The 14,527-nt window shown below is 30.1% G+C and overlaps 1 protein-coding gene across 2 annotated transcripts in view; it reads right to left on the reverse strand.

Moving 5' to 3' along the window:
- Positions 1-1,248: 1,248 nt before the first annotated feature.
- Positions 1,249-14,527, reverse strand: part of LOC132713831 (general vesicular transport factor p115-like) — a 29,332-nt gene continuing 16,053 nt past the window's right edge. For both annotated transcript variants that reach the window (XM_060696507.1, XM_060696506.1), the window contains 12 exons: positions 12,139-12,293; positions 11,724-11,929; positions 10,977-11,087; positions 10,118-10,239; positions 9,340-9,521; positions 8,832-8,947; positions 8,120-8,258; positions 7,591-7,700; positions 6,918-7,136; positions 6,071-6,223; positions 5,508-5,669; positions 1,249-3,722 (listed from right to left, as the gene is read on the reverse strand). In XM_060696507.1, coding sequence (XP_060552490.1) covers positions 3,663-3,722; positions 5,508-5,669; positions 6,071-6,223; positions 6,918-7,136; positions 7,591-7,700; positions 8,120-8,258; positions 8,832-8,947; positions 9,340-9,521; positions 10,118-10,239; positions 10,977-11,087; positions 11,724-11,929; positions 12,139-12,293 — 1,735 coding nt within the window. In that variant the 3' untranslated portion in view covers positions 1,249-3,662. The remainder of the gene's footprint in view (positions 3,723-5,507; positions 5,670-6,070; positions 6,224-6,917; positions 7,137-7,590; positions 7,701-8,119; positions 8,259-8,831; positions 8,948-9,339; positions 9,522-10,117; positions 10,240-10,976; positions 11,088-11,723; positions 11,930-12,138; positions 12,294-14,527) is intronic.

Genomic DNA, 14,527 nt, shown 5'->3' on the forward strand with positions numbered 1-14,527 from the left:
CTTGCCTATCATCAGGTGACATGGTCACTGAATTGTCTTGTTGAATTTTGATTATAGTTCATGTGACCGAGACATGCAATAGACCAGAACCATTTGAGTAACCTTACTGCTCCATGCTTATAATATACCTGAAAAGTTTGATTCAATTTGACTACAGTGGATATATTAACAGATATGACAAAACACATGTAATTCCAAGTCAAACTGATAAATTTGGTAAAAGTTATTTTACAAAAAAATAACTACTCTTTATACAAGTTGTTTCATTAATGTTGCTGTATTTCAATCAGGACAAAACCATTCATCATTTTTAGGGAAAATTTTAAAATAAGTGTTGACATAACAATGTAGACTATGATAAAACTACACAAATAATCTTGGTCTGAACTGTTTACATGGTTAGATTCATATTTCACTACCTGGATCCTTCATATTTACCAAACAATCAATTTACTGGACAAAATCTTTACCTGTCAATAATGTTTTATTTTTGTTTCAATTAAAAAATCATCTGATCTTAATCGCTAACACACTACATTTTGAAGTAAAAAACAACAAAACCTTTCTCTGGAGTAAATATTGTTCATTCAGTTCTTTATTTACTTACATGCCCATTTGTTTACTATGTTGTTTCATGACCTGGTCATAATCTGTTCCGAGCATGCCAGAATATTGAGGCTCTTAATGGTTTTTTTAAGACATATTTTACTTTTACATCTTATGTGCATTATCTCAGCAGACTATCAATGATAAAAAGTAAATTTAAATTTAGTCCAAACATTACTTTGTTGTTGTCTTTTACAAAGAAATGCTTCAAATTAAAAACCATATAAGAAAATGGGTAAACCTTACCATTCAACAGTTTTAGTTCCCTCGCTGATTATTTAGAGTAATTTCAATTCACAACTTCAAAATATTTTGAAACACAATGTCCGGTAAATTGAGTTGTCAACATGATTTTTGAAAAAGTCGACATATAGTGGTTACTTTTGTTGTCGTGTTGTCCCCTTAGGCTTGTCCAGAGCATAATTAGGTCACTATTGGTTGGATCGACTCTAAACTTGTAATGCATGCTTCTTTCAATGACTGGAAGTGCAGTGCACAAGAATCCTAACTCTGCACTTCATTGGTTTTCATGGAAAAAACATCATATTTTGTCCAGTAACATGAAGGATATCCCAGTACACTATATTGCAGGTTAAGGCTTAAAATCAATAGAACTTTGGCTCAAAGTAACAAACAAGAAAGAAGATTTCATCATTTTATTTTCATGAATTTTCTCAATATATATAATATATGCCCTGTCATGAACAAGACCATTTGTATATACAATTAACCATCTGATAGCAAAATAAATACAACTTATATAACATTCATATACACACAAAATGAAGGGTAGAAAAATAAAACATGTTTTTCTAAAGCCATTGAATTTAAATAAAAGGAATTACAATTCAGAACATGAAATAAAATCATAATTTCATCAGCCTTTTAAACATTGTCATTATACAATGTGTTTCACAATGTGATCTTCATTACAACTGCTACCTTATAATTCACCTCAAGCAATGTTACTATAAAAGCATGAATACATAAATATGCAGCACTTGTTTTATTATATTAAAGGCCCATTAAATCTCAAAAATGCTATCATTTTAATTTTTCAAAAGCTTTTCATTTTTTTGGTATTCTGTTACAGTTTCCAAAATGTTACTCATTGGCCATGAAGCTGAGCTATATACTGCCTCTTTAGTGTTTGTCAAAAAGTCAAGCAAAAGTAGCGTTGGTATTTTGTATGGAAGTCAAAATACTACTTTGTTAACATTTTGCAACACAAATTATTTTACATTTAATGCTATTTTCAGGGTGATAATGACAAGCATCTAGCATGTTCTAAATCCATTATTGCAACAGTATAAAACACATGTTTGCCCATTCTACAGAAGAAAAAAAAGTCTGAGGCATAATGTGCCTTTAAAAGAATATTTTTTTGGGGAAAAATGAACAAATAATTTTTATACAACAACAATGCAAACGATCATGATAAAAACTTAACCAAAATCTCAAGAGAAGCACTTTCAAAATTGTATAGTTTATAATTTTTTATTTTCATTTATTCTCTGAATCGACTGTACAAATGATTGTAGCAATAATGTTAATGAATTTGAACAAATGCACAATGACATAACAAAGATGACTAGTTAGTTATACAAATATTTCATACAGAAGTTGACACTTTGTTGTATTTAATACAGCTACTGCCCCACACAAAGTAGTGTCACAAAAAGATAAATTTTCATCAAAGGTTTACATATTTACATGAATCTAGATGATTAATATGCAGCTCGCCCCTAGAAATATATGTATTAAAGGTGATTTTTTTTAAGGTGAAGTTTTTTTGTTGTCGTTTTTTTAATTGACAACAGCCTTGTATGGGTCAGTAGATGGTATAAAACTGGTGTTATGAAGAAATAGACAAAAACAACAAGAATTTTGAAGAAATGTTTGATTGGTACATATAACATGAACATTTCCACATGGCACCTTTTAAATTGTTCTCATCAAGATTCTAAGATCTTCTATTTATTCAAATCTTCCACATGATTATTTCATAAACAAAACATTCCAAGTCTTTCCTATGATTATTTCATGAACATCAGTACTTAATATATACAATCTGTGCAAATGTCTTGACTTACTGAATCAAGGTCACTCAATAACATTTCATTTCCAAAAAAGCAACCAAATATTCAATGCCTTATTCCATAGAATTTCTAAGTAAAGATTAATGAAAATGAATGGCAAATTTATTCTGAATATTACCGACATGGGCAATAAACTTGGAACATAACATTCAAAGTTAATCGTTCATCACATTATCTATGGCACACTTGATTTAATAATCTTCAAAAATTTGTGCTCTGTTTGTGAATGGTCTTATTTAGATGAATAGAACAGTTTTAATGTTTTATTTGTATCAGAGGTTTACATTAATTATCAAGAGATTGTAAACCAGTTTTGAACACAGCAACTTTCTGTAAGAGAACAATATTGCATTGATTTACTCCCATTAAGAGTTTACATAAATCATTAAAAACTTGTAGGCAAAAAAATGCTTTGAAAACAGTCATGACAAAGTTGGTTGAAACAATATCCAGTTATCCTATACAGAATAGCAATAATTTGTTTGTAGACTAAGATACATTAAGATATCTATATGTTGTGTTTATTAAAAGCTGCCAATCACTTACAAATACTGTACATGGGTTAACAATACTAGGACAACTTGGTTTAACAAAATTATGGTTCAATTGTGTGGTTATCTAATGTTATTGCATTTGAAAACCTGTAATTTTGGTGTACAATAATAAAACTTTGATTCTTTCACCCAGCAATCAATTCATTAGATTAATGGTTGATTACAAGCTGATGTAAAATTTCGCTTCAGCAACGCAGATAAATTTCTACTTTCTTCTGTTTTATTCCTGTGTGTTCAATTGATATATATCATTAAATCAAAACTGACCCAAGTCCAATAAATAAGCTCAACCTTCTGACTTTTTACCATGACCTCTCCCATTCTTTATTTAATTAAAAAAATCAGAGTCTTAAAGCAGGTATCCCAATATGGAATATATCTCCATAGCAACTGTATTATTTTCTCAGCTTTCATCATCATCATCTTCAACATCAAAGTCATCATCATCATCATCGTCCTCAACCTGAAATCATAGACAGTGAATTACATTGACAACAAATAAAAGACTTTATAAGAAGATGGCAGTAATCAATAAATATAATGTAAAAATTCTACACATGTTAAGTCAAACATTACACAATAATATATCAGTTATAGGAAATAGATAATAATAATTATTATGTTTTAGATGTCAAAGTTGCCAATTGTTTGCTTCTATATAGGTATCCATTTTAATGCATGTGTCTTAACTATGTATCAAGTCAACGGGGACAATCAAATTGTCATAAAAATTATACATGCATGTAACACATCTTTTATACAAGACTTAGAGCTGTTGGTGGGACAGCATGCTCAACTATTTTCAGTGCTTGATAGTAAAACAAGAGCCTGGATAAAGTAAAAAATTTTAAGTTCAAAGAGGGCCATAATTCTGACAAAGTCCATGTAATTGTTAGAGTAATGGGCCTTAGATAATGACCTACTATTATGCTCTTAATTGAGTGTGTGAAGTTTCAACGTGTTCCCTTCAACAGTTTTGGAGATTAGATAACAACTTACACACAAAAACTTAAACAAAGTGTGGGTGAGTACAATTTTGAATAGTTGAGCTAAAAATGTACAACATTTTTTTTTTAAAAACCATGTTGAGTTTTTCTCATGACTTGTTATTAACTGAATTAATTACCAAGGACCTAATATATTATCTAGTAACCAAATGAAAGTAAATAAGCAATAAAAACAAGGACAGAGAGGGAGAAGCACAATGGGAGAGAAAAAAATGAGTAATAAAATATCTTTTTTAGTTATATTACCTTATCAATTTCAGGTTTTAACCTTTTAAATTTGAATATGAACTGGTTTAGTTATTTTAAGACAAACATGTAGAAGAAAACTCTGTTCAAGCATACAAGGCAATCTTAATCACTTATCTACTTAACTTACCAAAAGCTTAAATAAGATTTTTCATATAATATTCAGATAAAGCATGCATGATATACAATGCCTCTCCAACTTAGTAACCACATAAAATAAACTATTCTCAAAAGAACAAAAATATGAAAGGTATAACAAGGACAAAATCTGCACAATTAAACATAAGCAGTATGCTGGGGAATAATAGGAAACAAAGTGGAAAATTAAAAATATTATCTTTTACCTCTTCGACCTATTGATGAACAAAAATAATAGAAGTTAATGTTATATCTAAAATAACATGATAGCTGTGTAACAAGGGATATACATAAGGAATCATTATATTCTGCTTTAAACAAGGGATACAAATAGCTCACTTGACATCGACACAAAATTTTGTTCACTTCAAACCATGGTTAAGTGGTTACCTCAATATATTACCTTTATTAACTTATTAATATTATTATTATTTCATTATATTAAATATTTTTTTGAAATGGTTAAAACTTTGACCTTGTTAGAACTAAAAGTGATTAGGCTTTGCCACCAGTAGAGAGCCAGGCGTTATTTGTGAAGTCTGACCAACCCTTTTATTGTTGTTAGCTCAATTTTTGTATTTTTACATTGGAATCCAGTAACAATTGAATTCAAAGAAGTGAAAGTCATCAAAAAATTAGCAGGTAAAAATAATAGTTATTAATAAGTTTGATTATACATGAAACCCTTCCAGAGAAATGTTTCTCCTTTACTGTTTTAGAAAAAAAGATACATTTAAAAAATATGTCAATACCAAATAGTCCAATTGTTAGTATATTGACCATACCCATTTATATTATTTTTATACAAAGCAGTGTATGTCATATGATACCAGATCCATAACTTTTACAGCACTTACTTCTTGTCCAAGCTCCTTTAATTTCTGTTTATATTTGTCAATTTTAGTGTCCTGGTCAGCTAGTAGCACCAATAAATCTTCCTGTTCCTTCTTTAATGTTTCTAACTCCTCTTTAATCATATCTTTTTCTCCATCTTTCTTAGATAACTCGTCCTCCATTTTCTGCATAAATTATAGCATAAAGTGACAGTATATAAATATACTTACATCATCAAACAAATTAAAATCATATTTTCAGAACAGATGTTTGCATTTTTGTTTCACATAGTTTTACGATGTTTGAAAAATTTATTCAAAATACAACTTTTGTAAAATAAACGACTTTGAAATTTGAATTGCTTTGAAACTTATTAAATGCAACATCAACTTCATGAAAATGTTCAATAGTCGATTAGTAATACCAATTAACAATTCAAGTTTGAAGTACTATAATTAAAAAAAAAAACTTTATGTAGGTATAAGGTTACACAAGGTAACATTAAATGAATCAACCTCATCTTGCTTTCATAAAAAGATTATTCATAACAAAATATGTAAATGTAATATATAAAAAGTTTTCTTACATGAACTTTATCAATGAGATTTAAATTTTCTTCATTAGCTTTTTTCACTCGGTCTTGTAATGTATTTCTCTCATCAGTTAGTTTTGTCACGTCCTCGGAGAGAGAAACTACTTTGGCATCTGAATCTTCATTGCTGGTATTTGATATTGATTGCTGTCCGAGAACAAAAGAAAACACCATTAAACATAATTAAATATATGAAGGTATTTTTCATTTTCAAGGGGCTTGGTTAAGTGAAGTCGAATTAAAGTAATGATGACAGAGTATCTCATAGAGTAATTTTTCCCAGCTTAACAACAAATGCTCCATATTAAGTACTAGGTACTGAGTTAAATAGAAACAGGCTGAATTGTTTTATCATATACAACAATTCAAAAACTAGCACATTTGACCACTTGTAAATGAATGGCTGACATAAAACTTACAAAACAACTACGTTAATCTATAGGTTTAAGTTAAACAAACCTGGGCTTATTATACATACTCACTCAGTATTTTGTAATGAAACAAGGGTCAAAAATAAAAACTAGTAGATAGTCCTTTTAACATAAAATCCCGAAATGTCACAGGTATAAATTAAGATAAATACCATAAAATCTATGTAATAACTTAACCTACAGGGGTCAACAGAATCTATCAAGGTGATCATTACAGACAAAGATCAGCCTGCATATCTGTGCCATCTATTATGATCTGTCTGTTATTCAGTATGTACCAATTTCTAAAACTTTCCCAAAAAATGATGGTTTTATCTAGATTAAAAGCTGGAGGAATCCTTAATATTCGGGGTTGGTTATAAAGATTGAGATAATACATTGTTTTATTATAGTGAAGAATATTAACTTACCACTTGCTGTAATTGAGTTTGTAACTGACTACACTCAGAATTTAGTTTATTAATTTCTGCGTCTTTATTTGACAGTTCAACACGCAATTCATGTAAATCTGTATTTAACCTATTAACAGTTTGTTGTAACACTGCTGTTTCACTGGGATTATTTTCTTTATCCTCTTCACCCATTTCCTGAGCAACAACCCTTGCCTCTACTACAGATAAATCTGTTTTCTGTGGTAAATAAATTCACAATGTTAACATGTCTGTCAGAAAGATGGGATATTCATAATAATTGTACACCATATATAATGAAGTCATCTTTGAGAGACATTCCAGGAAAGCAATTTGTAATTCCACATCAAAATCTTAACAAGCTGATACTATTGTAAAAATTACAAATTAAAATTTTTCACCTTGTGATTTATGACAAATTCAATTTATATCCTTACTAAAAATCTTCTGATTAAATTTGTTTTTAGTCACATTTACATTTTGTTTACAGTTAACATGACAGACATAGTTTCAATATGACTCTCTGGGCATGCATCTTGTTAGAAAAGTTTATCTTTTACATCTTTATTGGATATTTTTCTAACAAGAAACAAGGGTAATCCATGGCAGGATTCAAATCTCTATTAGTTAGATATATACAGTATCATTCAACCATGTTTGATAGGATACTTACTAATTTTTCTATATGTGATTCTTTTTCTGATAATTGTAAACTAAGGGACTGTACTCTATCATTTAAAGTTCTAACTTCTTCATCTTTATCACCATCAGAAGTTTTAGAACCTGCAACAAAATATAAATACTCAATGACACAACATCTATGTACAATGTTTTAACAGAAAAAGTGATAAACAATATTTTTTTTCTTAAAATGGTCAAGGTTTCCATGTTTCTTAAAACTATTTTTTAAAAGCATATTACATACATATTATTACTTACTCAATAGCAGAATATTTTATAAGTACACAATTTCATGAGCTGATAGAATATGTCTTGTACATTACCAAAACTACTGAAAAAATTTTAACAACCAGCTTAACTTAAGTCTTGGAGAAAAACACAACATTTTTCACTAAAAATTTGAAGACAAATCTCTATAAAAAATAAAATTTAATATGATGAACTCTTTAACAGTATTTCAATCAATGTAGAATCTGACTTGATAAAAAATTCATATTCTAATGAAGTCTTCAAGTTGATACCTTTTGTGGCTTTTAATAAAGCATTTTGGTCTTTTAGCTGTTGAATTTGTTGAGCATAATCTTCTAACTGTTTTTTAGCCTTTCTATATTCCCCTTCTATAGACTCTAACCGGCCCTGGCAATCTTTTAATCTCTCATCCTGTAATTATAGCAATATTTGAAATGTAAAATCACAAACATAATCATGTTCCATTACAAAAATTTAAGTTAACAAATAAGGTTTGGTTTAAAGTATGATGTATGTAATAATGTATGTATGTAATAATATACATTGAAATGCTTTCAAAATAAAAGGAAACTTAAATAACATTTTAATAGAATTCAATTTGAATTATAGTGTAAATTTTTAGCAGATACATGTATTTGTCTGCCTTATTTTTACGCAGATTTTCACAAATTTTTGGCCATATAGCGGGAATAAGTCCATCTTACCGGCTTTCTTGAATACCAGTAATGAGCAATTTCTGTGCAAGTGACAGACTACTAATCCTACATGATTTATGGTTCAGCAATGAGAGACAGACAACTATTATACTCAATGTCTGAAATCAAATGTTATGGAGAAAATTTGCTTCGTTCTTGGATCTAACCAACAACCTCTAAACAAATCTGAAGCTCTAATGAGCTAAGCAGGGGACTAGGTACACTTTAATATACATGAAATTTCCTATTAGAAATATAACAGTTGTAAATGTATGAAACTTGAGCTCACCTGTTCTTGAATTAAGTCTTTATATTGTGTAACTATACTTTCATGTTCCTTCAGATTGGCCAACTGTTTCTTACTTTCTTCTCTATTATTAGATGATAAAGCTTTTAATATGTCATCTGAAATAACAGGTAGAGATATAGTAGTTATGCATCTCACCGTCAGGCTGTTATACATAATGATAATAATGTAACAAGATAGCCATGATGGCCCATAACTGCTCGCCTGGTGATATGGTTTACAAGATTTAAATATTCATAACCAGTATAACTACTTTGTACATTTTTCCTCAGAGTCAAAAATATTGGTCATGATTTTAGTCTAAGAAAACCTCCAAGAGTCAAAAGAAATATCATTACAGAATTGACTTTCTTCTACAAATTTCTTTTACAATCAAAAATTTAATTTTTTACAGAAAATTTTTGTAAAATATACATAAACCACATTTTACAAAAATTTATAGACATTATATTTTCTATTTAATTTGTCAATAAAAATAAAGTTTACTTACGTTCTACACTTTTAAACAATCTACAAAACTCGTAGTCAAAAACAACTTCACTAGCTTGTTTATAATTAATGTGAGGTTTTTTTATAGCTCGTGTATAACTCTCTGACTTGGTGACTTGAGTTAGTTTGTTTGTGAAAGCCTCTAACCCTATCCTCTTCTCAATAATCTGTCGCAATGATGCCCTGAAAATATAATGTCATAATCAAACTTACATCTCATAATATCTTAATTAATTTTTAGTTTTGCATAAGGCCATTAGACAAAGTAAAGGCCGTATATTGATTTTCAAAACTATATTGATGGAGGAAAACTTCAGGTGTGTTTTCATGCAGTCTTTCAGGGATGAGAAATAACCAAAGTATATCCATACAGCCTTCTAGCAAGTCATTAGTTTGTTTTAGAAAAATGAAAATGAATATTTACAAATTACAAAAAAAATATTCCGCCTTCAAGAATTGGCAATTTTAACAGAAATTTAAGCTACATAGGACTAGTAGATATGAAGGTTAGCAAGTAATTCAAAGTCACAGTAATAAATGATATGATCTGGATTCATTATTTACCACCAGTATACATTGTTGTTTGCATTCTCCAACATTATATCCATGCTTATCAACCTATGACCCATCAAAAAGTTAAGTGGTAACTTTTAAAATAAACAATACATTTGACATAAAGTAAATCAAGTTTTAAAGGGATTTTTTCTCTTTTTTCTTTATCCCCACTTTCATACAAGCATATTTAATATAATTCCTCTTCTGTAAGAGTATATACATACGTAGTGAATGTTTCGTTCTGGTCATCATTACTAAGTAGACATATACCAAGGAGGAAGGCACACAATCCTTGAACATTCTGTTCATTTTCATCACCATCAGATGATGACACCTGAGAGATCAGCTGTTATAATGTCAAGGTCATCAATGTTGGTTTGTTTCAAGTTTCGTTTACTTATATCCATAATCTTTAAATTTGAAAGATTTCATTTAATAATGTCAATTTGAAAATTCTTGACCTCCTGTTTGATTTGACAATTTAAGGCAGCTATAACAATGAACTATCTACAGTTCTAATTGGGAATGGGGGGATGTAAGTCACATTGCAGGATGACTTAACCCGTAAGTGCATGAGCATTTTGTGAAAAATGGCTGTTTTCATTGAAAAGCCTCCTGTTACAAGTTCAAATTGCTATGGAACTATAAAAGATGCTTCAATTTTCATTAAACTTGGCACAAATGTTGACTGAGCCATAGCTTTTGTAACAGTATGCTCAATCTGAAATTTCCTAGTAATTAAGACCACAAATTTTAGTTTTAAAAAGACAGACGTTTCCCAGTTAATTATCAAAATTGCATGTAATAGTAGACCTTCAAGTAGAACTACAACCTCCATAAAGTTGTGTTTACCTTCCCTTACATTTCTTTTTTTATGACATAGAGCTTCACCTTGATATTCTTTTTCAGTTTGAAATTTCAGTTGTAGATACAAAAATATAGCCGTTACTCATATTTTTTCTTCTTACAATAATTTAATTTCTGAACCCTTTCTTTAATTCACTGAATTATTCATTTGATTAAACATGGCATAAAAATGTTTCAACAACTACCATTCTTTGATGCATAATATATAAAGGATACATAAGGAACATTTGCCGTGTTGAAGAGGAAGTGTGAGACAGCTGTAGGACAATCTGCCATCCAGGTAGCCAGTAACATCAGGATACCCAGTCTTGTTTGAACACGTCCACCCTGAAATTATATATTCAGTTATATTCTTTATGAAATTCAGAAATAAAAGTAGAAAAAAATTACAATATAAGATATGGTAAAGCTTTATAGAATAAGCATTGATAAATTAAAGGCCTCCAATGAATTCAAAGTTTCTGAACATTTTTCAATTAAGATATTACTCATATTAAGTGACTGTAAAGCAAAACTTATGACAGCTTGATCTTTCAAACTGCAAAGAAGAAGTCATCAAACATCAAATTGTAAAGCAACTCACAACCAATTTGATTAACTTAATTTCCATTCTCCACCAATTTCAATCAATTCCTTGACAATGTCATTTATAATGATCTAATGTATAAAACATGCCCTACGCAAATATTTTACATGCATGCGTGCAGTGATGTGATAGATTTAATTACTTCTTTATGGAATGCATGTTAAGACTGTCTGCCAATTTAAGGAATAAATACCGGTAGTCGCAGAATAATCTAAAGAAATGAAAGAGCTGAAGTTAAGCTATGTACAAATAGAGTAAGTTTAAGAAAACGTGGACATTTTGGATCGTTTCATCACTAGCCAATAAATCCATTATTTTACACATGGATAATGTGAGGAAATATAAATTTATATATAAGGTAAATATGAATGAAATACCTGAGCTACTATATTACAGCACTGTTGTAAAAGAGAGACAGGTGGATTACCAAGACTGGTTGCTAGCTGTACACGTAACAACTGCTCTTTCTGTGTAGCATTATCTGATATAGCATTTAACATAGCTACTGCAGCAAACCAATTAGATAATGAATCTGTACTAAATAGTCCACCACACAACAACTGACCAGCTGATATTGTGTTTACTGAAAGATAGAAAGGTTTGAAAAAATTCAGCATATGCTCTTCTGTTACTTCATCTCATTTTTTTTTTTCTATTAAATGAAAGGTAATTACAAATCTAAACATATTTTGTCATCTGTCTAGCGTTATTGAAAATCAAAACAATCTAGAAGTGTTGTAATGAATAATTATTGTTTTATCATTGACTGATTATTATAAAAGATCGACTAACCATCAGCAGAAGTAGGTAACAAAGTCTGTACAATTTGTGACTGGCCTACTTCATTTTTATAGAGGAATGACTGGAAGCAGTAAAGTACAGCACAGCGGAGAGTAAATGGTTGTTTCTCGTTTACCATTGACATGAGCAGTACAACAATAGCTGGTCTGAAATAATACAAGTTGGTCAAGTCACATATAGATTAAAATATAAAACTATTTAACAAGTTGTCAATGGGTAACCAGGGTCATAAAGGACATCAATTAAGCTTTACTACTTCTATTTCTACTTCTAACTAAATCATTGTTTTCCTTCAATAGGCTAAAAATTAAATGAAATGAACAATTCTAAATAATTTACTACAAATCATAATCAACGTTTCTTTTGTAAAATGTGCAAACCTGAAACTAAACTGTCCAAGTATTTAAAGATAAATATACATATTTTGAATCAGTCAATTGTCCCCCAACCCAACAAACCCTTGCAGGATTTTGGGTATAGTTGGAGTGAAATTGGCCAGTTTTTAACTTCTTTGATGTGTCACTAAACACCTCGGTCAATGCATTTGATTGCTTTGTTGCCAAAATAGTGGGGTATATGTCAATATTACACTGCAAATTTACCAGGGATTTGTTAATCCAAAAGTCCCCATAATTATACCAGGGATGTGGTGGCCTGGGTTACAATAATGCATTACATAATCAAACCTGAATATTTTATAACTTCTCTTAACAATTAATCAACAAAACATCAGTATAAATGTCTGATGAAAAATACAAATCCTAAGATAATGTAATTATATCACTTCAGAATGTAGCACTAATAAAATAATTCTTAAATCATTGTTACTGTAAATATCTTAAAAGAGGAGGTCCAAGGTATATCTTCAATTCTATACAGTTTCTAAATTTATAAACAAATAATCTTACTTATGAGGTTTGATTTATACCATATTTCTTTGCTTAGTTGAATAATAGTTAAAAATAAATGTATGACAAACTTAGAAATAACTTAAACATAAAACATCCCAAAAAAGAATGTTACACAGTTATAAATAACTTAAATAAAATTAACAACAAGAGCTGTCGGTAGGACAGCATGCTCGACTATTCTTAGTGCTTGATAGTAAAAAAAATGCCTGATACAGTTACCTCCTCCTGTTTACAGGTTGGGGTCATGATGGTGAACAAGTGTGCAAAGTTTCAAAGCCATATGTCAATGGACTTTAAAAATATTTGAACTATTACAAAAACTTTAACGTAAATTCTAAGTCGAAAAAGGGCATAATTCTGTCAAAATGCTTGATAGAGTTACCTCCTCCTGTTTACAGGTTGGGGTCATGATGTTGAACAAGCGTGCAAGGTTTCAAAGCCATATGTCAATGGACTTTGAAAATATTTGAACTATTACAAAAACTTTAACGTAAATTCTAAGTCGAAAAAGGGGCATAATTCTGTCAAAATGCTTAATAGAGTTACCTCCTGCTGTCTACAGGTTGGGGTCATGATGTTGAACAAGTGTGCAAAGTTTCAAAGCCATATGTCTATGGACTTTGAAAATATTTGAACTATTACAAAAACTTTAACGTAAATTCTAAGTCGAAAAAGGGCATAATTCTGTCAAAATGCTTGATAGAGTTACCTCCTCCTGTCTACAGGTTGGGTCATGATGGTGAACAAGTGTGCAAAGTTTCAAAGCCATATGTCAATGGACTTTGAAAATATTTGAACTATTACAAAAACTTTAACGTAAATTCTAAGTCGAAAAAGGGGCATAATTCTGTCAAAATACTTGATAGAGTTACCTCCTCCTGTCTACAGGTTGGGGTCATGATGGTGAACAAGTGTGCAAAGTTTCAAAGCCATATGTCAATGGACTTTGAAAATATTTGAACTATTACAAAAACTTTAACGTAAATTCTAAGTCGAAAAAGGGGCATAATTCTGTCAAAATGCTTGATAGAGTTACCTCCTCCTGTCTACAGGTTGGGGTCATGATGGTGAACAAGTGTGCAAAGTTTCAAAGCCATATGTCAATGGACTTTGAAAATATTTGAACTATTACAAAAACTTTAACGTAAATTCTAAGTCGAAAAAGGGGCATAATTCTGTCAAAATGCTTGATAGAGTTACCTCCTCCTGTCTACAGGTTGGGGTCATGATGGTGAACAAGTGTGCAAAGTTTCAAAGCCATATGTCAATGGACTTTGAAAATATTTGAACTATTACAAAAACTTTAACATAAGTGGTTACGCCGACGCCGACGCTCGGGTGACTGCAATAGCTCTACTTATTCTTATCGAATAGTCGAGCTAAAAATGTTTAAAAAAATGTTAACCCCAAAAGGAAATATACATATTGCTATATATTTGAAAACCATGTTTCCACTTTTTGTAATTAAA

The sequence above is a fragment of the Ruditapes philippinarum genome, unplaced genomic scaffold (assembly GCF_026571515.1).
Source record: "Ruditapes philippinarum isolate M1 unplaced genomic scaffold, ASM2657151v2 ctg587_1_1_1_1, whole genome shotgun sequence".
In the NCBI taxonomy this organism is placed as follows: domain Eukaryota; kingdom Metazoa; phylum Mollusca; class Bivalvia; order Venerida; family Veneridae; genus Ruditapes; species Ruditapes philippinarum.